General features: G+C 38.3%; 5 protein-coding genes across 5 annotated transcripts in view; all 5 read left to right on the top strand.

Moving 5' to 3' along the window:
• The first annotated feature begins 1,057 nt into the window (after positions 1 to 1,057).
• On the top strand, positions 1,058 to 2,258 carry LOC137621117 (pro-resilin-like). The gene is made up of 2 exons (XM_068351547.1): positions 1,058 to 1,246; positions 1,411 to 2,258. Exons 1-2 carry the CDS (start codon positions 1,222 to 1,224, stop codon positions 2,220 to 2,222), a joined length of 837 nt encoding a protein of 278 aa, XP_068207648.1. The 5' UTR covers positions 1,058 to 1,221; the 3' UTR covers positions 2,223 to 2,258.
• A 6,785-nt stretch (positions 2,259 to 9,043) lies between these two features.
• Positions 9,044 to 13,943, top strand: LOC137620826 (uncharacterized). The gene is made up of 3 exons (XM_068351274.1): positions 9,044 to 9,080; positions 13,357 to 13,806; positions 13,882 to 13,943. The coding sequence occupies exons 1-3, from the start codon at positions 9,044 to 9,046 to the stop codon at positions 13,941 to 13,943; spliced, it is 549 nt and encodes a 182-aa protein (XP_068207375.1).
• Positions 13,944 to 17,196: 3,253 nt separating this feature from the next.
• Positions 17,197 to 17,972, top strand: LOC137621115 (pro-resilin-like). The gene is made up of 2 exons (XM_068351545.1): positions 17,197 to 17,261; positions 17,375 to 17,972. The coding sequence occupies exons 1-2, from the start codon at positions 17,240 to 17,242 to the stop codon at positions 17,959 to 17,961; spliced, it is 609 nt and encodes a 202-aa protein (XP_068207646.1). The 5' UTR covers positions 17,197 to 17,239; the 3' UTR covers positions 17,962 to 17,972.
• Positions 17,973 to 22,372: 4,400 nt separating this feature from the next.
• On the top strand, positions 22,373 to 23,236 carry LOC137620825 (pro-resilin-like). The gene has a single exon (XM_068351273.1). The coding sequence runs from the start codon at positions 22,373 to 22,375 to the stop codon at positions 23,234 to 23,236; it is 864 nt and encodes a 287-aa protein (XP_068207374.1).
• A 1,751-nt stretch (positions 23,237 to 24,987) lies between these two features.
• The window catches only part of LOC137620824 (uncharacterized), a 4,048-nt gene continuing 3,943 nt past the window's right edge, over positions 24,988 to 25,092 (top strand). The window contains exon 1 of the mRNA XM_068351272.1: positions 24,988 to 25,092. This exon is cut by the window's right edge and continues 39 nt beyond it. Within this exon, the coding sequence (XP_068207373.1) occupies positions 24,988 to 25,092 (105 nt within the window).

The following is a 25,092-nucleotide window of genomic DNA, read 5'->3' as shown; positions in this document are numbered from 1 at the left end:
TAAGACGGAAACCTGCAATTACGATGAAATAGTACAAACAATGTAGCACAGTAGTAAGTTCAATGTTCCATTTATGACAGGAAAAACCGGTATCTTAAACAAGGACAGATAAAAAGGATCCAATAACATGAAACATTTCAGTAAGTCGTACATTCTAGCAGTTGCCTAATGTAAACCACGTGTTTCATACACGCTCGTCCACTATAATGGTTTTGCTTTTTTTTCATCTTGTCACTCACTCTTTCTTGCATTAATACACAAAACTGGTCATTTGTCAGAGCAGGGAAGAGCACGCGATAAGACATGAACGCAAAACCGTAACAATGTACGAGCGTGTATAAAACACGTGCTAACGGAATGGAATTCGTATCGCAGAAGATTAAATTGTAGAAATACTTTTTATATGTTTCATACGAATAGCATAAGCGTATCTCAAACAAACAAAAACAAAATGTATCTTTTCGCAAACAATAAATATGAATTTGATACAGCCTGTCAAGAAGACTAATTACATAGATAATAGAAATGGGCTTTATGCACATGAAAAAAATTACGGGGCACATTACAAAACTTACATGTAAATATTAAGTATCGTGGAGGGAGGAATAATGTAATAAATACAACGATGAAATAGAAATTTAGAACTGCGTTAAATTACTTTCAAATCTAACAAAGACTATATCAACCATAATTTGGATAATATTGGAACCTCAAAGTAAATCTTTTAAAATAAAAAAATAAATCCAAGGGACTCTACAAAAATGTTTTCCCTGAACATCTAGTCTTCGCTATAAAAAATGAAAATAAAATAAATATCTAAGCAACTAAAAAACTTTTACAGAAATTAAAAATATCAATTTGATAATTTGATAAATCACTTTTCAGAACTGCCATTATGAACTGATTGGTGTAAATTTTATTTTTAACGTTTTTCAATCAATGAGAAGTTACAGTCAGTCTCTCTCTCTCTCTCTCTCTCTCTCTCTCTCTCTCTCTCTCTCTCTCTCTCTCTCTCTCTCTCTCTCTCTCTCTCCACAAAGTCCAGATGTAATGCAATTATACATTCTATATAACCTTGCTCCAGTGCACGACAAGAAAGGCCATCGAAAAAATCAGTCAGGGCATCCAAGACACTATAAAAACTCGGGTCTCTCACCGCAAGCCATCATTCAGTCGATCACCTCCGCTGATTCTATTACATATCAGCGAAATAGAGCAGTAATGATGAAGGCCTTTGCAGTTTGTGGTAAGCTACTCGAGCCAATAGACATATAATTGAAGAAACAATGATATATTTTAAAGCAAGGTACATGTAGTTACGAGAAACATAGACATTTATACATGCGAAATAGTTCTTAAAATATTTCATGAAAAGCAGCACTTTATTATACCGAAATATATTTCTTACAGCTCTTCTCAGCATTGTTGCTGCCGACAGGCGTCCTCCTTCCAATGGGTATGGAGCCCCTCCAGCTCCTCCAAGCAACGGCTATGGACCACCCAAGAACTCTTATGGTGTAGATCCCCTTGCTGCCTTGGCAGAAAACATCCCCGGAGGCGGTGTTCCAGGAGTAGATTATCCTGTCTTAGCTTTCGTTCCTGATACTGGATTCGACTGCAACGCCCAGAATGTCCCTGGATATTACGCCGACACTGACGCTGAAGCTGGCTGCCAGGTCTTCCACATCTGCCAGGACAGACCAAATGGACGCCGCCAGCAGGACTCCTTCCTCTGTCCCAACGGAACCATCTTCAACCAACAGTACCTCGTCTGTGATTGGTGGTTCAACTTCGACTGCGCTGATGCTGAAGACTTCTACTCAGTTAACGAACTCATTGGGGTTGTTCCCTATGACCCTTATGGTAAACACAGCAACGGTAATGGAAATAATGGTTATGGATCTAACGGCAACGGTAATGGTAATAACGGCTACGGTTCAAATGGAAATGGTAACAAAAATAATGGAAAGAAGAATGGAAATGGAAAGAGAAACGGTAGCAAAAAGGGTAATGGTTATGGTTCCAATGGTAATGGAGCAGGTGCTGCTCCCAGTAATGGTTATGGAGCCTCCCCTGCTCCTAGCAATGGTTATGGAGCCCCAGCTGCTCCTAGCAATGGTTATGGAGCCCCAGCTGCTCCTAGCAATGGTTATGGAGCCCCACCTGCTCCTAGCAATGGTTATGGAGCTCCACCATCAAACGCCTATGGTGCACCTTTTTAAGTCAAGTGTCCCATTATCATTCATAACTTAAGGAATTAACGATTCACTTAAATATCGCATCCACAGACGAGTAAAGCTTGAATCATACCTAAATATGGACATGAAATTGGAAAGTGCTATGTACGTCAACGTATATTTTTGTATATTAAAAGTATAAAGGAATGAAAAACTTTTATTATCTTACATCCTGCACATATATCTAATCTATGCACTACTGAAGTTCTCTGGGCAAAATATAGTCCCAAATATATCTCAAGTTTATATGAATTAGTAAAAGATTACAAAACGGTAATTATAGTGCCAGCAAGCACAGCAAGCATTTAATACGTTTTAGTCTAATCTAGTCTATTCTATACTTGCATAATTCTTCATGTTTAAAGGTTAAGAGAATTTATTTTTTTCATTCAATCTTCGAATAACCATATTATAAAAAAGTTAAATCTTAGCCGTTTATATATCCTCTTTTAATTGTTACCTATCCATATCAGAATTGACTGGTAAATGAAAGGCCGGTGTTGAGACAAGGACCTTAATAGAATAAATTTTTGAACATACTTACCCGCTGGTTATATAAGAATGGCTAAAGTCCCTGGACGCCTGGCAGAAAATTCAAAATCTCGCGGCTATCGCAGATATGCCAGATGTATACTAGCACCCTTGCGGTAGACAGACCGAACTAATCCAACCAATTCAGACCTTCCATGCCCATTGGTCTCTAGAGGGGAGGAGGATGGGATTATAACTTATATAACCAGCGGGTAAGATGTTCTGAAATTTATTTTATTATGAAAATATCATTTTTAAACATAAAACTTACCCACTGGTTATATAAGAATGGCTGATTGACACCCTTGGTGGTGGGTCAGAGGCAGCAACGTAATTGGAAATTCATTTAAGAGTTACATATAACAAACTTAAGAGGTTCGTACCTGATAAGGAAGCAGACTGCAATGGTTCTCTACCATATTCTATCTGCTATCCTTAGGAGATCCAGCGGTCCACCCAGGGGTCTGATGATCTCTAGGAGCTGTCAAACGGTGCCATAACCTATAACTTGACAGGACCTCAACTAATACCCTTGTTCCGGGCACTCTCAAGGAACAACAGGACCACCTGACTAAATCAACAGATTGCAGAAATCTGACGACCAATCTCCACATACAACCATAAAAACTAAACAAGTTCCAAGAGGTAGAAAAGGGTACTAGGAATTAGGGGAGCGTAGTAGTACATCCTTCACCTACTACCGCATTCGCCGTAACTAGTGGGCCCAAAGTATAGCAGTCCTCCCTCCTAAAGAGTCTGGACACGTTTCAAATAATGGGATGCGAATACAGATTTACTTCTACAAAAAGTTGTATCCATTATGCTTTGCAGAGAACGATTTTGTTTAAAAGCCACCGAAGTAGCTACTGCTCTAACTTTGTGTTTCATCACCTTAAGCAGTCTAAGATCTGCCTCACCACACTAGGCGTGAGCTTCTCTAATCAAGAGCCTTATGAAAAAGGATAAAGCATTCTTCGACATAGGCAGCGAAGGCTTCTTAACTGCACACCAGAGACCCTCTGAGCTGCCTCTCAAACTCTTTGTTCAGTCCAAATAGACCCTTAGAGCCTTAACAGGACAGAGCACCCTTTCCACTTCATTGCCCACTACATCATAGAGATTAGCAATCTCAAAAGACTTCGGCCATGGATGGAAAGGACGCTCATTCTTGGCCAGAAAACCAAGCTGCAAGGAACATATGGCTTTCCCGTCTATGAAACCAATGTTCTTGCTCAAAGCATGAATCTCACTGACTCTTTTAGCTGTCACTAAGCTAACCAAGAAAAGGGTCTTCAATTTTAAATCTTTAAAAGAGGCCGAGTGCAATGGCTAGGATCTGTCACCCATGAAGAATCTAAGAACTACATCCAAATTCCAAGCAGGTGATTTCTGATGACATCTCTTAGAAGTTTCAAAAGACTTAAGGAGATCTTGTAGGTCTTTATTGTTGGAGAGATCCAAATCCCTACGCCTGAAAACAGTTGCCAGCATACTTCTGTACCCCTTGATAGTCGAGGCAGAAAAGTTATGCTTAGTTCTAAGATCAAAGAAGAAATCAGCAATCTGTGTTATAGAGGTACTGGAAGATGAAACCGAGTTAGCTCTACACCATTCTCCGAATACCTCCCACTTGGACTGATACACCTTGATGATAGAAGTCCTACTTGCTCTTGCAATAGTCTTGGCGGCCTCCTTCGAAAATCCTCTAGATCTTGCGAGTTTTTCGATAGTCTGAAGGCAGTCAGACATAGAGCGTGGAGGTTTAGATGGTTTCTTGCCAAGTGGGGTTGTTTGAGATCTGCTCTTAATGGTAGGCTTCTCAGAATGTCCACTATCCATTCCAGTACCTCTGTGAACCAACTTCTTGACAGCTAGAAAGGAGCAACTAGGGTCATCCTCGTCTCCTCATGAGACACGAACTTCTGTACCACCTTGTACTGGATCTTGAAGGGTGGGAACGCGTACACATCCATGTGTGGCCAATCTAACAGGAACGATTCTATGTGATCCGGAACTGGGGAGCAGTACGTCTCCAGCCTTTTTGTCTTCGAGGTTGCAAACAGATCTATGAGGGGACGACCCCACAACTGCCACAGCTTTTTGCAAACGTCTAGGTGTAACGTCCACTCTGTGGGGTGAACTTGGTCCCTCCTGCTGAGTCTGTCCGGACTCAAGCTCTTGACCCCCTGAATAAATCGTGTCTAATAAAATAATCCTCCTTTCCTTCGCCCATACGAGAAGAGATCTCGCCAACTCGTAAAGAGACTTCGAGTGAGTCCCCCCCTGCTTTGCTATATACGCTAGGCCATGGTGTTGTCCGCATTGATCTAAACCATCTTGCCTAGGACTAGATTCTCGAAGCCCTTGAGGGCTAAGTGCACAGCTAAAAGCTCCTTTTGATTGATATGAAGAATCTCTTGTCCACAGACCTGAGATCTTTTTTCCCTAACGTTGCTCCCCACACCAAGTTTGAGGCGTCGGAAAACAACACGAGGTCTGGGCTCTTTTGCTCCAACGAGAGGCCCTTCTGGAGTATGTGAACGTTGTTCCACCACTGAAGGTGTGTTCTGATGGTATTCGTAATGGGAATACTCTCCCTGTCGAGACTGTCCCTTTTCTTCCAATGAGCATTGAGAAGAAACTGAAGGGGATGTAGGTGCAGCCTCCCCAGAGACACAAACTTTTCCAGTGATGAGAGGGTCCCCAGAAGGCTCATCCACTCTCTCACCAAACTGACGTCCTTCTTCCTGAGGGCACAAAGCCTTAGGAGCGCCGACTGAATTCTTGCAGGGGATGGAAAAGCCTGAAAAACCTCTCTGAATCTCCATCTCCAAATAAAGAATCTTCTGGGAGGAAGTCAGCTGTGACTTCTTTGAACTTAATAGGAGTCCCAATTCTTTTGCCAAATCCAAAGTCAGCTGAAGATCCTTCAAACAGCGATCGGCTGAGGGAGCTCTTATGAGCCAATATTCCAAGTACAGGGAGGCCCTGATGCCTCTTGAGTGCAGCATGCTCGCCACATTCAGCATGATCTTCGTGAATATCAGAGGGGCTGTGCAGAGACCGAAACATAAGGCCCGGAACTGGAAGACCTCCTTCCCGTACACGAACCTCAGGTAACATCTGCAACTTGGATGTATTGGGACATGAAAATAAGTGTCCTGGAGGTCCAACAATACCATCCAGTCACCTTTCCTTACTGCTGCCAGCACGGTTTTCTGAGTTTCCATGGTGAACTTCGAATTCTGGTCGTAGTTGTTGAGGGCACTTACATCCAGAACCGGTCTCCATTCCCCTGAACTCTTGGGAACCAGGAACAAACGGTTGTAAAACCCTAGCGATTCCAAGTCCCGCACCCTATCTATCAGTCTTTTCTCCAGCAAGAGAGACATCTGAAGCTGCATTGCCTGTCTCTTCGGTCCTTTCCTGTATTTGGGCAAGAGATCCACAGAATCTGTGGCTAAAGGAGGCTTTGAGAAGAATGGGATTTTGTATCCTTCCTTTAAAACAGGCTTGCCAGAAGTAATTTAGCCTGGCTCCCACTGCTGCATGAAGGCAAGGACAGTCAGACTCTGCTTCGACTGGACTTAGCTCCTCTTTTCTTAGCCTTCTTCCCATTGGGCTTGAAGTTACTTCTCCCGGCAGGCTTACCACGAAAGGGCTGAACAGTCGGGGAAAATGACGTAGCTTTCTTCGGGAAGGGAAAGATGTAGACAACACCTTCCTAGCTGTGTTGGCAACCAAATCATGAGTAGCCTTCTGAGTCAATGCTGCAGCCACTTCCCTCACTAAATCTTGCGGAAATAGAGCAGATGACATCGGAGCAAAAAGCCACTCCGATCTCTGACAGGGAGTGACTCCTACAGAGAGGAAGGAAGACAAAGTTGCCCTCTTCTTCACAACTCGTTAGAACCATCTCTAACTGCCCTCTTCTTCACAACTCGTTAGAACCATCTCTAACTGCCTTGTCCATACATGACATAAGATGGATAAGATTACTCGTGTCAGTGCTCTTCATTTCCGCTACTTTTCTATCCAAGGCTCCCAGAGACCAGTCCAGAAAATTAAACACCTCGAAAGCCCTGAACATACCTTTCAAGAGCTGGTCGAACTCCGACATTGACCACCACACTTTAGTCTTCCTCATGGATTGACAACGAGAAGAGTCCACAAGGCTCGAGAAGTCCCCATGAGCAGACGCAGGAACTCCCAAACCTAGGACCTCTCCTGTTTCATACCAAACGCTCGACATGGAGGCTAGCTTGGCAGGAGGAAAAGCGAAACATGTCTTGCCAAGAACTTTCTTTGAATCCATCCACGCTCCCATTACTTTCAATGCTCTTTTTGAATCCATTCACACTCCCATTAATTTCAATGCTCTTTTTGAATCCATCCACACTCCCATTAATTTCAATGCTCTCTTAGAGGAGCGGGAGAGAACCATTTTTGTGAATAAGAATGTCCTTGCTGCTTTACCAAGGGTAATTTCCGAAGGAGGAGATCGCGGAGCAACAGGAATAAAATGGTCTGGATATAATTCCGTGAAGACCAGCATTAATTTCTTGAGGTCCACCGAATGTTGAGGCGGCTTATCCTCTTCTCCCTATGAAATGTCATCCAATTGCTCCTCCTGAGAGAAAAACTCATCCGGATCTTCTTCTGACAATTCAGCTGTTACAGTTGCGACTTGTTCAGAGAGGCGGCGTTCCTGTGCAGGCGCATCAGTGCTGACATGGGCATGCTTGCGCTGTTTAATATTCCCATCCGTCTGACAATCACTAGCCTTCCATTTGTTGTCACGATCGTTTTGTGAAACATCATCAAACTGACGCGATGCGAATACAGTCGACTGACGTGTAGCGTCATGGATTGGCTGGCGAGAGGAGTCATGGATTGACTGCCGAGTACCGTCGCGGGTAGACTGACGTGTGGTGTCAAGGGTAGTATCTGGCAGGCGGTGACGCTGACGCTCCGCCGCATCATGGCGCGCCACATCTGCCTGCCGATGACGCTGATGCTCCATCACATCATGGGTTGACTGGCGTGTGTCGTCGCGCTGATGCTTAGCGTCTGCTTGCCGCTGACGCTGATGCTCTGCAGTGTCATGGGTTAACTGCGGTGTGTAGTCACTATGACGATTAGCGTCTACCTGGCGATGACGCTGATGCTCCGTATCGCGCCCGCTTCCGTCATGCCACTGAGCGGGCCGCTTCGTTACTTGGCAAGCGTCGCCACGTTTGGAAGCCTGACGATCGGCCATATGCGTGATCAATCGATGTTGAGAAGCAGAACTCTGACGAGATGCATCTACCTCGACCTGCCGTTGAACACTGCGACTGGGAGATCGCCTGTGCGATAATACGTCAGTACCGGAGACAACAGGCCGCCTGTGTGACAACGGGTCTAAAACGGAAGACTGACGCCCAGCCGCACTGTCAACAGCAGGCTGATATGACTGCATAAGCGACGAGAGCTGCTGCTTCATGCCCAACAACACAGACCAATTGGGATCACCTTGAGGCGATATTTGCGCTGCCTCCTCCAATGCGAATTCTCCTACCTCATCGTTTCCAAACCGTTCCCCACTTTCGGGAGACGAGCACCAGTCTGATGGAAGTGGCGGAGCATGAACTGTAACACCCCAACCAGGAATTAGCTCCGCATCTGACTGTATCAAACCTTTATCCATATCGGAACCCACGTCAGAGCGTTTCGCAGGCGAATACCTGTCATGGGACTGAAAACGTTCCGGTGTATCCCAATGACTACAGCCTGGCTGTTGCGGAGAGGAATCGCGCCGTTGTTCCACTGCATGTGCTTTTCTCTTAAATGGTCTAGAGGCTTGACGCCAGACCTCATCACACGAACCTTCATCCGAAGAAGGAGATAAAGCACAAACCTCACCTTTCCTGCAGTGAGGGTGAGCGACCTGTGATACAACAGCAGGAACGCTCAAGGGGACGTCTGTGCGATTGATGATGCTTCTCGTTCCCTTTCGTTGTTTGACATAACTTCTCCCCTGGGTCCGGGAGCTTGACAGAGGTCTTAGGCTAGGCGAACAACAGGATCGTTCAGACGCACCCTCCACAACACTGAACACATTAGTCAAACTTTTTACACATGATTGGTCTCCTGTTCAACAACTTTTATGTATATTAATTTCCGACATAATTTGCATTTTGTCCGCCGCTAACGATTCAACTCTCATGCCGAGAGCTTGAATAGCGAACAACATATCCTTCATTGTAGGTTCTTTCGGTTCCTGATCTACCACTATGGGGGAAGGAATAGGATCAATGAAATCGGATACAGGTAATTCTACAGAACAGGAAGAACTGCATCTAATCCTGTCTCTCTCTAATTTCTGAGTATAGTGCTCATAAGCTACCCACTCACTTTCGGTTAAAGAGCAACATCCTTCACACCGATCCCCAAAAGTACAAGATTTACCCCAACACTTTACACAAATTGTATGTGGATCAATAGAAGCTTTAGTAAAGCGAGTATGACAACCTTTAATACACTTCCTATATACAGGGGAGGGGTCGGCCATATTGAAAAATTACGAGAGAGATCCAAACAATAACAAGGGTCAAAATTAACTAAATAAACACAAAACAATAAAGATTTCTAGAAAATATAAAAGAGAAATTACTAATGCGGAAGCCCAAAACAAAAAAACAGAGTACATCACCAAATAAATCGTCCAAATCAAAGTAAATTGCGAGAGAATTTCCAACGTTCTAGCCAGTAGGGCGGCAGAGAAGGTCTGAATTGGTTGGATTAGTTTGGCCTGTCTACCGCAAGGGCGCTAGTATACACCTGGTATATCTGCGATAGCCACGAGATTTTGAATTTTCTGCCGGGCGTCGAGGGACTTTAGCCATTCTTATATAACCAGCAGGTAAGTTTTATATTTAAAAAAAGAAAATAATAATAATAATAATAATAATAATATAATATTAAATAATAATAATAATAATAATAATAATAATAATAATAATAAAAACTGCCATATGTCACCAATGTGAGCAAATCTACAGTATATCTTGAACAAAGAAGGTTAGCAGGTGTAGAAGCATATTTCATATTTCAAAAGCTAACAAGATGAGATGTACATTAATGTGTTTGACTTTTGTGACCCTAATTCATAAGAGAAAAATACAAAACTGGACATAATGAGACCCAAGATAACATCAGACAGGTAAAGATACATTGGCAATAAAAAGGAACATTGGGAACATTTCTTACAGAATTACCCACCAAATGGACAGGGGTTAAACGAAGTTCTCAGAGATGCAAAAGCTGAAAATATGAGAAATTTTTACATATCAATCGAAATAACCTACAATTTTGAACTTCAGATAATACTGTATCCTTGAAACTATGCAAAATTATCCAAACAAAAATGTTATTCATATACAGTGAAGGAAAACTAAATTTGATTTCAAACACTAAAAATATTTTCATTGCTATAACGGAAAGGAATAAACTTTCTCTGAAAAGATTTATAGAATATAAACAAAAAAATATTACATGTCCACCGTTGGGCCAACCCCCACCCGCCAAAAAAAAATACTTCATTTGCTCCCCACCCCCAAAACATGATGAACTTAGTATCAAAATAGATGCTTCGTTTCTGGATAAACCAATCATTCTGTTGTTGGTAAGGTGATAAGAGTATGCTACTAACGACGAAAGGTACTTTCCTGTAAATAAAATGCTAATAAAAAACACACAGACTACCTCTTAAATCAATATCATTTTACAAAATCGAACAAGACCAAATACTGAATTACAATTTCTTAGAAAACCAACAACCTTTTTTAACACGACGATCGAATGAAGAAATTTGTCGTCTTAATGTAGCACTAAACAAATAAAAAGTATCTGTTAACTTTTATGAAAACTGACAAAGACATTTCAACCAAATATTCATAAAGGCTGAAGTTTCACGTCCTATAGATGATTCAGTTTTCACTCATTTCAATTCTAGGCAATAAAATCCTGAGATTTTGCTGAAAATAAAATGGCAAGATTGAGAGTTTAATTTCAAGTCTAGAGCATTACATATTGTATCCGATAGAGATGGTTTCCTTTCTTTTAGAAATAAGGGAACATTATATATGAATTTAGAGTAATATCAAATGAATTTCCAATGAACAGTAGAATACTCGAAGGGAACGTGCCACCTACGTTGTTTATCCTCCTCATGTATTTTGTAATGAATAGAACAGTTGAGGATGGTGGAGAAGGACTGGACTGGATTGATAACAGGAAATTACCGGACCTACAGTATACTGATGACGCTGTCCTTGTTAGCAAAATGCCACAGGACTTACAAAGCTCGCTTACCCAAATGCATGGAATATCACATGAGGTTGGGCTTAATATAAATAGAAGAAAGACTGAGATGATGAGAACGGAATATGCAATGGAAGATGAAATATAATTGGAAAGGTGGAATCATTTCAATATTTAGGAACTATGATCTCTAATAGAGGGTTTTTAGAGTTAGAGTTTAATGAAAGATTGGATAAAGCAAATCAGACAATGGCTAGGTTAAGTAAAATTTGGAAATCAAATCGCTTGAAATTACATATAAAAATCAGGCTATATATCAGTTTAGTGAGATCGGTGTTACTGTATGAGTCGTGGAATGACAATGGAACAATATCCAACAGATTTTGTAGATTTGAGAACAAAGCCCATAGAAGAATATTGAGATTTAATGGCAGGACAGGATTAGAAATGAAACTATAAGGGAGATAACTCAAGTGTCATATGTGGATGATATGGTGAGGGGTAGATGGAGATGGTTTGGGCATGCTCTTCGAATTCCCAAGGGGAGTGAATCACCAAACTTTTCACTGGCCTCCACAAGGCACAAGAAGAATTGGAAGACCCAGTCCTGCATAGCTGAGGACTATAAAGAGGGAAGTAGAAGACGATAAATGGAGGAGCATTGATCTAAAAGTTCAACACAGAGACGACTGGCGATATCGAAACTAGGCTCTTTGCGTCTACTGTATATGCGTAGAAGGAGATTATGATGAGGATATCATCATCATCATCATTTCCTCCCATGCCAACTGACGCAAAGGACCTCAGTTAATTTCGCCAGTCATAGATTGACTAAATCAATAGATTCATTTGGTAAATTCATCAAAGGATAGCTTGTGATGCGCAGTGCCTATCTAAGGCAAGTGATCCCTGCCGTTCCATACTGATTTGAGTAAGATCAGCCAACAGGAATCAGGAATAGAAGCCGAAAACACATCATGTGTAACGCCTTAAACCCAATCCGTCACCATACTGCCAGTAACTATGATGATATGAGCATGTATAAATCCATATAACACAGAGAAGCTTATAAAAAGTTCTGAAAGTTGTCTTAGCAATGCCTACATCTTTCTACTCACCGAATGTGTATCCAAAATCACTTTTACCGAGTTATACAACGTCCATATCATCTCTACTCTTGTAAAATTAACTAGAAAAGTAAGTGGAATGATACATCTAGAGAAGAACTTTTGGATTAGCTTTACAAAGGCAGAATAAAATTTTATGAAGAACTACTATTCTTCGACTTCCATTATTAATATTATGAAATATATATACCCAAAAAAGTAATTAAACAGGATACAAATAAATGTATTTATAAATAAGAACAAAAACAATTATCTAAAACGTTCAACGATAAAAGTATTTAAAAGAATCATTTTCAAAAATGTCATTTAAAAGAACTTTTTTTTTTAAATGCCTATTCCAGTGATGCTTTCACAGCTAACTGGACTATTATTACATGCGTAACAAATATACATACATATATATATATATATAATATATATATATATATATATATATATATATATATATACATACATACATATATATATACATACAGTATATACAATATATACAGTATATATATATATATATATATATATATATATATATATATATATATATATATATATATATACATACATATATATATATATATATATATATATATATATATATATATATATATATACATATACACATACATACATACATATATATACATACAGTATATATATATATATATATATATATATATATATATATATACACATACATACATACATATATATACATACAGTATATATATATATATATATATATATATATATATATATATATATATATATATATATATATATAACCCTACGGATAAAAATGCATGTGTGTGAATCAAATAAGAAAATATACATGATAAGACAAAGTAGAATTACTGCCTATTAAATTGCCTTGCACAAACGCATGACCAGAATGGCCATCATGATAAGAGAAATCATGCAAGCAAGGACCTATATAAACTCGGGTCTCCCATAAGGAGACATCACTCAGTCGATCACCTCTGTAGATCCTGGTCCATTCCAGCCACATACACCAGCAACGATGAAGGCCTTTGTAGTGTGTGGTGAGTATCAACTAAATAACATTTACTTTATACAACTGATAGCTAAGAAGAGGAAGCTAGATAATTCTCGACCTAATATTTAATGCAAATTATATTGTTTCCATTTTGTCTTCTCTCCAGCTATTCTTAGCCTTGTAGCTGCAGACAAACGCCCAAGCAATGGATATGGAGCTCCACCAAGCAATGGCTATGGACCACCAAGGAACTCCTACGGTGTAGATAAGGAAATTGCTGCTTTGGCAGAGAATATTCCCGGCGGTGGAGTTCCTGGTCAAGACTACCCTATCTTGGCCTCCGTCCCTGATACTCGTTTCTCCTGCGATACTCAGAATGTACCTGGTTATTATGCCGACACTGACCGTCAGGCTCGCTGCCAGGTCTTCCACATATGCCAGGACAGGCCCAATGGACGCCGTCAGCAGGACTCTTTCCTCTGCCCCAACGGCACCATCTTCAACCAACAGTATCTTGTTTGTGATTGGTGGTTCAACTTCGACTGTGCTGATGCTCAAGACTTCTATTCCGTCAACGAACTCATTGGGGTTGTCGCCTATGACCCTTATGGTAAACATAGCAATGGCAACGGTAATGGAAATAATGGCTATGGATCTAATGGTAATGGCAATAACGGCCACGGTTCAAATGGCAACGGAAATGGATATGGAGCTCCACCATCACTTTCAAACTCCTATGGTGCACCTTTCTAAATCAAGTACCCAATCATCCTCCATACCTCAACCATAGAACGATTCCCTGATATACATCATCAATGAAGGATCAACATTTAACTCATGCCTGATAATGGACATGAAATTGGAAAGTGTTATGTATGCCAATGTATATTTTTGTATAATAAAAACATAAAGAAAATTTAAAAAATGTATGTTTACATCCAACCCGCATATCAAATATAAGTTTTGTGGACGACATATACCTAAATCACTTCAAAAGTATATAGAAGTAAAATAAAATTATATTTCAAAGCAGTCTATATGTATATATATAAAATGGCAATTTCATAGTAGCCCAGAATACTAGAACTCAATATATTTTAACCTAATCTAGTCTAATTTATAGTCTTATCATTCTTCATATCTAGTGACTTTAAGATGAATTTTATTTTCGTATAATACATGCATAACTATAAAAAAAAATACAAAGAAACCAGTTAACACCATGCCCTTCTCTATAACTACTTGAAAGTAGTACCTTTTCTTACCGGAACTGACTTCTGTTAGACAGGCTGGGGTCCAGCCAAGGCCCTTCCAAAAGAAAGCTCTTCTCTCAAACGGTCGAAAGGGCATCAAATGGTCAAACCGTTAAACCTGAACTGATTTCTCCCGAAAGTTGATCCTCGTGTACCGGTCACATAATGATCACCTAATTTTAACAAAATTATAATCCTATGTTAATCAGATTTACTGCTAAACAAAAATTAAGAAATCTTGAAAAATAATACCCCAAACCGCGTACACATAAGTAATAATAATAATAATAATAATAATAATAATAATAATAATAATAATAATTGCAAATGGTCAACCTATGCACGAGCAGATATACTGTATATATGGAACAAAAGAGATTAGTAGGTAAAGACATATTTCGTATCTCGAAAATCAATAGGCTGAAGTGAAGTTTAATATATTTGAATTTAGTTATCGTAATTCCCAAGAAAACACTAAACTTGACGCAATACGTGACACCGTGATACCAGGAAGGAGGCTAAGATACACTGTTAGCGAAAACTCTGGATAATGAACCATCTTCCTTCAAGTAATTATCTACAGAAACACCCGAGGGAAATATATGTACTCAAAGACGTAAATTTTTATATACAACGTGTGAAATTTTTACACATTTACCAAATCGATGTAGACAGATTTTAGACCGTAGACAATACGGTATTTTTTAAACTGTAAGAAAAAAATTCCCCCTAGGCTCCCATTCATTATTATCATTATCATTAATATTATTACTATTATCATTATTACTTGCTAAGCTACAACCCTAGTTGGAAAAGCAGGATCCTATAAGCCCAGGGGCCCCAACAGGGAAAATAGATGAGTTAGGAAAGGAAACAAGGAAAACTTAAATATTTTAAAACCAGCAACATCTAAATAAATACTTCAATATAAACTATAAAACTTTAACAAAACAAGAGAAAGATAAATTAGATAGACTAATGTGCCAGAGTGTACCCTCAAGCAAGAGAACTCTGATCCAAGGCAGTGGAAGACCATGGTATAGAGGTTATAGAACTACCCATGAATAGAGAACAATGGTTTCATTTTGGAGTGTCCTCCTAGAAGAGCTGCTTACCTTAGCTAAAGTCTCTCTTCTACCTTTACCAAGAGGAAAGTACACTGAACAATTACAGTGCAGTAGTCAAGCCCCTGGGTGAAGAAGAATTGTTCGGCAATTTCAGTGTTGTTAGGTGTATGAGGATAGAGGACTATTCGGTGTATGTGTAGGCAAACGGAAAGTGAACCGTAACCAGAGAGAAGGATCCAATGTAGTACTGTCTAGCCAGTCAAAGGACCTAATAACTCTCTACCGGTAGTATCTCAACGGGTGGCTGGTGCCCTGGCCACCCTACTACTGTGTTATTAATTTTCAAGGATATATTTGAGACCAAAAAAGGTTCTCTGAAACCCTTTTATAGCACAGAAACAGTAATATTACATTCTTAATCTTATTTTACTGTCAAAATCATAAATAATGCTCATTTTAGGATCCACCCTCTATAAAAGGTTATCAATGATAGCCTGAGTATCAAAAACACATCGTTCCTTGATAAGCTCCTCATTCTACAGTTAGGTAAGGTGATAAAAGGATCTTATATATCCAAAATGTATAACTTTCTCTAAATAGAAGCGACTAATGTAGCTCTATAATCAATTTAAATTGCCAAAATTCACCAAGGCCAAATTACTGAATTACAATTTCTTCTACTAGCAATAGCCTTTATTTAACAACAACCTTATACGTACATTTGGTTTCATCATAAAGCACAAGACGCTTCACATAATGCTTCTAAATTTACTGAAAATAAGAATAAAAACGAGTTTTCTGAAGTTTTTTCGTCCTGTAAACAATGAAAATTCTAAACAATAACACATTAAGATTTTATTGAAAGCAAAATGCCAAGAAAGAGTTTAATTTCAAGTCTTCTGCATAACATGTGTATATGGATGGTTTCCTTTCTTTTAGAATTGAGGGAACATTATATATGAATATATACCAGAATAAAGAATTCAACGTAACACAAATGAGCTTCTAAAATTGTGAAAGTTCACTAAAAAAAATTTTTTCACAGCTTTATACTTGTTTGTATCCCAAATCGGTTCTTCCGAGCGATAAACTGTCCATATCACCTCTACTTATATCAAATTAACTAGAAAACTAAAAAAAAAAGTGAAATAATAAACCTACAGCAAAATCTCTGAATTGACATTAATGTCAGAGATTAAAAATTCAAAAAGAACTAATTATACTTCTAGTTTGAAAATAAAAAAATGGAAGATAAATATACAAGAAAGTAAATATAAAGGATACAAATGAATGTATAGTTAAATAGGGACACTAAACTGATATCTAAATCTTTCAAATGCCATTAGGGCCAAAACATTTCAAAAAATCATTTGTAAATATGACCATTTCAGTAGTACTTTCTCAGTTCACCATAATACATAATGAACCAGTGATCAGATCACTTTATGTATGTATGTATGTATGTATGTATGTGTGTATATATATATATATATATATATATATATATATATATATATATATATATATATATATAAATGAAAAAATGATATAAATCGGAATTTTCCCTATTGAATGGCCTTGCACAAACGCATGACCAGAATGGCCTCATGATATGAGAGAAATCATGCAAGTCAGGAACTATATAAACTCGGGACTCCCATAAGGAGACATCACTCAGTCGATCACCTCTGTAGATCCTGGTCCATTTCAGCCACATACACCAGCAACGATGAAGGCCTTTGTAGTGTGTGGTGAGTACCTATTAAATAACAATGACTTTATACAACTGGTGGCTAATAAGTGAAAGCTAGATAATTCTAGAATTGAATATTTAATGCAGATTATATTGTTTCTATTTTTTCAGCTCTTCTTAGCCTTGTAGCTGCAGACAAACGCCCAAGCAATGGATATGGAGCTCCACCAAGCAATGGCTATGGACCACCAAGGAACTCCTACGGTGTAGATAAGGAAATTGCTGCTTTGGCAGAGAATATTCCCGGCGGTGGAGTTCCTGGTCAAGACTACCCTATCTTGGCCTCCGTCCCTGATACTCGTTTCTCCTGCGATGCTCAGAATGTACCTGGTTATTATGCCGACACTGACCGTCAGGCTCGCTGCCAGGTCTTCCACATCTGCCAGGACAGGCCCAATGGACGCCGTCAGCAGGACTCTTTCCTCTGCCCCAACGGAACCATCTTCAACCAACAGTATCTTGTTTGTGATTGGTGGTTCAACTTCGACTGTGCTGATGCTCAAGACTTCTATTCAGTCAACGAACTCATTGGGGTTGTCGCCTATGACCCTTATGGTAAACATACCAATGGCAACGGTAATGGAAATAATGGTTATGGATCTAATGGTAATGGCAATAACGGCCACGGTTCAAATGGCAACGGAAATGGATATGGAGCTCCACCATCACTTTCAAACTCCTATGGTGCACCTTTCTAAATCAAGTATTCAATCATAATCCATAACCCAATGAATGATCGACTTCCTGCAATATCTCATCTGCAGGGAGCAGCATTTCACTCATGACTGCAAATGAACCTTAAATCGGTGTTTTTATGTATGTCAATATATATTTTTGTATTTTAAAAATGTGAAGTAATGAAAAAATGTCTACTTACATCCTACTCACACATCAAATGTATGCACTACCAAAGTTCTCTGTAGGCCATTTTATTATTATTAAAAGGAAGTATTTTTACCAAGCAATGAGTCGAGCGTGACTTGCAGAGCTGGCCTGAATAAATTCAGGAAAGATAAAATATAACATATATCTAAAGTAATAAACAAATGAAAATAATCAAATAATAGACATATGAAATAAAAAATTTATAAAAAGAAGTTTATATGTTACCTATTAAATCTATACTTCTTAAAAACAAAGTAAGTTTAAAATCTGATAAAACGTCTGGCAAACTTTTCTTACGAAAACATAAGTCATTATTATTATTATTATTATTATTATTATTATTATTATTATTATTATTATTAGCTCAGCTACAACCCTAGTTGGAAAAGCCGGATGCTACAAGCCCAGGGGCCCCATGAAGGAAAATGGCCCAGGAAAGAAAACTAGGAAAAATTAAATATTTTAAAAACCGTGACAACATTAAAATAAATATTTTCGATATAAACTATAAAAGCTATAGAAACTTTAAAGTCACAAAAAAAATTTTGTTTTAGTTAAATTACTGTTACAGTCACGGTACCTCATGGGAACTACTTCACAAGTTCAATAATAGCTTTGCAATTTCCTACGAAGTGCGAAAAGAAAGCAAGAAGATTAAATGTCAAACACCAATGACATCGTTACAGTTTAGACTTCAAAAATTTCAATACAAAACATTAAAAAGTTTAAACTGAGTTATATGTGTGATAAGTGTTACAACTTATGCAAGTCACCAAAATAAAGACGTAAGCTGGATGGAGAAAATGGTAAGTAAACTTTTGAAGCACCGTCATTTGGTGACCCTTATCTTAACTTACTGTCTATTTAAGACTTTATTCCTAATCTGGATATATCTCTGGCACCATCGTTGAGCTAGTTCCTTGCGCATATTGCATATGAGTTTTCATAATTTTGAACCTCCGTTGTATTCAGATCTTCCCAGAAATGTACCATATGTAGTACTATGTAAGCAGTTAATTCTAGCAGTCTTCCGTCTCCACCACAAACTAAATACTACACAGTATTCGATTAGTTTTATTCCAGCTATGATCAAATTGTGGAATGATCTTCCTAATCTTGCTGTTAAATTGGTGTAACTTCATCAGTTCAAACTTGATGCAAATGCTCTTCTGCTGAACAGGGTGACAAGTATCGTTTCATAGTTATATCTTTTTTTAATAATTTTTCCTAAATATCTCATCCACTATTGGCATATTTTCTTTCATCACTGGGCTGCTTACCGTGTTGTAACCCCTGAGCTTGTAGCATCCAGCTTTCCCAACTAGGGGTGTAGTTAGCTAATAATAATAATAATAATAATAATAATAATAATAATAATAATAATAATAATAATAATCCCCCTATATAATATAGAGCAAGTGTCTGGCTAAATATATATATATATATATATATATATATATATATATATATATATATATATATATATATATATATATATATATATATATATATATATACATATATATATATATATATATATATATATATATATATATATATATATATATATATAATTTATAAGTTTTTCGCTTATAGAAAGCAAAAGTTTAATAATGAAGAAGATAGCAAGAAAACTTCTAATCATGTTATCTCTTTATCAACAGGCCTATATAAAAAACACGAAATTATGAAAGGAGAAATAATTTAAAAATAATCTTTTTTCTTAAAATGCTTTTGCAGTTGATGTGGAACCATTGTGATGACTACCATCCCTTTAGGAATCAATGCCGACCTTCAGCGATCGTCAGAGGAAGTATGGACTCGGAAGATGTTTTTGAACCGGAAAATTTTATCAATAGGGAATGAGGTTTTTGGATAAAACTTATCATCAACATATGGATACAAAGTACTCGGCTCTCGCCGTCAATCTTGTAGGGGGTGTGGGGGGAAGGGGGGAGATGGAGTAGTTATACCCTAGTATGACATGTGCGTTTGTTTGCATATTTATCGAAATATTTAGCAGTCATTATGACGGGTCGCGTCAATCGATAATGATAAAAACAGTAGTAATAATAATAATAATAATAATAATAATAATAATAATAATAATAATAATAATAATAATAATAATAATAATAATAATAAGTGATACGCATATATTCAACTTAATAGTCAAGATTTAAGACGAATACCTGCAATTACGATGAAATCGTAGAAACATTAATGCAGCAAAGAGGAAAATGGAACAGTAGTAAGTTCAATATTCCATTTATGACAGGATATACTGGTATCTTACACAGGGACGGATAAAATGGTTCGAATAATAAAAAAAATGTCATTCGAGTAGTTGGCTACTGTAAACCATGTGCTTCATACACGCTCGTACACTGACGGTTTTGCTATTTTATCTTGTCACTCGCTCTTCCCGGCACTAATAATGCGCAAAACTGGTCCATTATCTGTGCAGTGAAGAGCGAGCAATAAGACAAACACGCAAAACCTCGCTCTTCCCGGCACTAATAATGCGCCAAACTGGTTGGTCCATTATCAGTGCAGTGAAGAGCGAGCAATAAGACAAACACGCAAAACCTCGCTCTTCCCGGCACTAATAATGCGCCAAACTGGTTGGTCCATTATCAGTGCAGTGAAGAGCGAGCAATAAGACAAACACGCAAAACCTCGCTCTTCCCGGCACTAATAATGCGCCAAACTGGTTGGTCCATTATCAGTGCAGTGAAGAGCGAGCAATAAGACAAACACGCAAAACCTCGCTCTTCCCGGCACTAATAATGCGCCAAACTGGTTGGTCCATTATCAGTGCAGTGAAGAGCGAGCAATAAGACAAACACGCAAAACCTCGCTCTTCCCGGCACTAATAATGCGCCAAACTGGTTGGTCCATTATCAGTGCAGTGAAGAGCGAGCAATAAGACAAACACGCAAAACCTCGCTCTTCCCGGCACTAATAATGCGCCAAACTGGTTGGTCCATTATCAGTGCAGTGAAGAGCGAGCAATAAGACAAACACGCAAAACCTCGCTCTTCCCGGCACTAATAATGCGCCAAACTGGTTGGTCCATTATCAGTGCAGTGAGGAGCGAGCAATAAGACAAACACGCAAAACCGTTACAATGTACGAGCTTGTATGAAACACGTGCTAACAAAGTGGAATTCATGTCGCAGAAGATTAAATTGTAAAAATTCTTAATTGTATGTTTGATATGAATAGCATAAGCGTATCTCCAAAATGAAAAAAAGGTATCGTTTCGCAAATAAGATATGTGAATTTAATAAAGCCTGACACGAACACTAATTACGCAGATAATAGAAATGTGCTTTAAGCATATGTTGATGAAATACGGGGCATGATAAAAAAACTAACATATTATATTAAGTACCGTAGAGGGAGGCATAACGTAATAAATACAACAATGAAATAGAAATTTAGAATAGCGTTAAATAAAAACGTATCACAACTTTAAAAATCTAACAAAGACCATATCAACCTTAATTTGAGTAACACTGGACCTTCAAACTAGGCTAAATCTGGTAAAATTCACGAAATAAATCCATGGGACTTTACGAAAAAAATTTCCCTGTACATCTAGTCTTCGCTAAAAAGGAAAAAGAGGGGAAAAGAAATAAAAATCTAAGCAAAGAAAAACTCTTAAAAAATAATGAAATCAATTTGGTAAATTATTAAATCACTTTTCAGAACTACCATTATGACCTGATTAGTTTAAATTTTAATCTTGAAAGTTTTTTAATCAATGAGAAGTTACCAAGTTCTCTCTCTCTCTCTCTCTCTCTCTCTCTCTCTCTCTCTCTCTCTCCTCTCTCTCTCTCTCTCTCTCTCTCTCTCTCTCTCTCTCTCTCTCTCTCTCACAAAGTCCAGACTTAATGCAATAATGAATTCTGTATAACCTTGCTCCAGTGCACGACAGGAAAGGCCATCGAAAAAAAAAGATCATTCAGGGCAGCCAAGTCACTATAAAAACTCTGGTCTCTCTTCACAAACCATCATTCAGTCGATCACCTCCGCTGACTCTGTTACCTATCAGCGAAATAGAGCAGCAATGATGAAGGCCTTTGCAGTGTGTGGTAAGCAACTCGATCCAATAGTACATTTAATTGAAGAAACACTGATATAATTTAAAGCAAAGTACATGCAGTTGAAAGAAACATAGGGAAATGTATACATGCGAAAGACTTCTTAAAATATTTCATGAATAACACAACGTATTTATACCTAGATATATTTCTTACAGCTCTTCTCAGCATTGTAGCTGCCGACAGGCGTCCTCCTTCCAATGGGTATGGAGCCCCTCCAGCTCCTCCAAGTAATGGATATGGAGCTCCTCCAAGCAACGGCTATGGACCACCCAAGAACTCTTATGGGGTAGATCCCCTTGCTGCCTTGGCAGAAAACATCCCTGGAGGCGGTGTTCCAGGAGTAGATTATCCTGTCTTAGCTTTCGTTCCTGATACTGGATTCGACTGCAATGCCCAGAATGTCCCTGGATATTATGCCGACACTGCCCGTGATGCAGGTTGCCAGGTCTTCCACATCTGCCAGGACAGACCCAATGGACGCCGCCAGCAGGACTCCTTCCTCTGCCCCAACGGAACCATCTTCAACCAACAGTACCTCGTCTGTGATTGGTGGTTCAACTTCGACTGCGCTGATGCTGAAGACTTCTACTCTGTCAACGAACTCATTGGGGTTGTTCCCTATGACCCTTATGGTAAACACAGCAACGGTAATGGAAATAATGGTTACGGATCAAACAGCAACGGTAATGGAAATAACGGCTACGGTTCAAATGGAAATGGCAAGAAGAATGGAAATGGAAAAAGAAATGGTAGCAAAAAAGGTAATGGTTATGGTTCCAATGGTAATGGAGCAGGTGCTGCTCCCAGTAATGGTTATGGAGCCCCAGCTGCTCCTAGCAATGGTTATGGAGCCCCCCCTGCTCCTAGCAATGGTTATGGAGCCCCTGCCGCTCCTAGCAATGGTTATGGAGCCCCAGCTCCTCCTAGCAATGGTTATGGAGCTCCACCATCAAACGCCTATGATGCACCTTTCTAAGTTAAGTATCCCATTATCATTCATAATTTAACGAATTAACGATTCCTTTAAATATCCCATCCACAGAAGACTAAAGCTTGACTCATACCTGAATATGGACATGAAATCGTAGCGTATTATTTACGTTAATGTATATGTTTGTATATTAAAAATATAGAAGAATGAAAAACTTTAATAATCTTACATCCTACACATATATCTAATATATGAACTACTTTAATTCTCTGGGCGCCACATAGCCCTAATTACGTCTCAAGTTTAAATGAGCTGGTAAAACTTTACAAAACTAATTATAGTGCCACTACGCCAAGCACAGCAAGTAATTAATATGTTTTAGCCTAATCTATTCCACCCTAAAACTCGTATAATTCTTCATGTCTAAAGGTTATAAGAAAATTTATATTTTAAGCCTTTTTTCCACCACTTTGTGGTGTCCTATTGGTAAGTAGGAGACGATGAATGGAGAGGCATTGATTTAAAAGCTCAAAATAGAGACGAGTGGCGGAATCTAACAGATACTTTGCGCCAATATGCGTATATGATGATGATGATAAAGGAAAACTAAAGCTAAGTTCAAATGCTAAATACATTCTCATTGTTATATCTGAAAGGGAAAAACTTTCTCTAAGACTATGAAGAGAATATAAGGACAAAACTATTACATGTCTCATCTTCCTCCCCCCCCCACTAAAAAAAAAAAAAATAATTTTCCTCCCATGCCCAAAACATGATGAACTTTGTATCAAAATACACGCTTCGTTTCTTGATAAACCAATCATTCTGCTGATGGTGAAGGGATAAGAGTATACTACTAACGATGAAAAGTACTTTCTTGCAAATAAAACACTAATAGAACCATCCCGATTATCTCTAAAATCAATTTCATTTTACATAATCGAACAAGACCAAATACTTGATTGCAATTTCTTCAACCAGCAACAGTTATTTATAACACGAACATCTAAGGTTAAAATTTTGTTTCTTCATGTAGAGCAAGATATTCAACAATTGTCTGCAAGCTATTGAAAACATTTATAAAAAACATTTGGAACTTAAATTCACACTGTCTGAAGTTTTGTACCATGTCAAATAATTCAGTTTTCTCCTCTTGAAATTCCAGACAATAACATCATTAGATTCTGATAAACACGAAAAGGCCGATTGAGTTTGATTTCATCCCAAATCACTTCTTCCCGGTGATGCTATGTCTATTTTATCTCTACCCATAATATTCAATAGGAACTTTAAAAAAAAAAAAAAAAAAAAAAAAAAAAAAACAATAAATCTAATGCATATTCATTGGATGAACTCCAAACGGTATTTATCAAATAAAAAAATAATAGATAAACACAAAGAAAATGTAAAGGATAAAAAGTACTGCATTGATAAATAAGGAGATTAAATCTGTCTAAATCTTTCAAATTGTATTTCAACCAAGGCATTTCAGAAACACTAAACCAGGGCTCAGGAAAAGTTATTGTGTGTTTATGTACGTGTGTATATATAGAGAGACACAATGTGGCTTTCGTAAAGAATGCAGCACTTGTGACAAGATATTCGTGGCCCAACAACTACAAGAGGAATGCCATGAGCAAAACCATGATCTTCACATAGCCTTTATCGATCTAACAAAGTCCTTCGACACAGTGAACAGAGACCTTTTATGGACTGCTCTCTCTAAATTTGGAGTACCTCCGAAATTCCTTAACATTCTAAGAAACTCATACAATGATATGCAAGCCTGTGTAAGTATGGGTGGTAGTAAATCACAACTTTTCTGGGTAGAAACTGGAGTAAATCAAGGATGCGTCCTGGCTCCAGTAATATTCAACATCTACTCCACTGCAGTCACCCTC

Source organism: Palaemon carinicauda, chromosome 27, assembly GCF_036898095.1.
Source record: "Palaemon carinicauda isolate YSFRI2023 chromosome 27, ASM3689809v2, whole genome shotgun sequence".
Classification (NCBI taxonomy): domain Eukaryota; kingdom Metazoa; phylum Arthropoda; class Malacostraca; order Decapoda; family Palaemonidae; genus Palaemon; species Palaemon carinicauda.
Note: the sequence above shows the minus strand (reverse complement) of the source record. Positions and strands in the feature narration are given on the sequence as shown.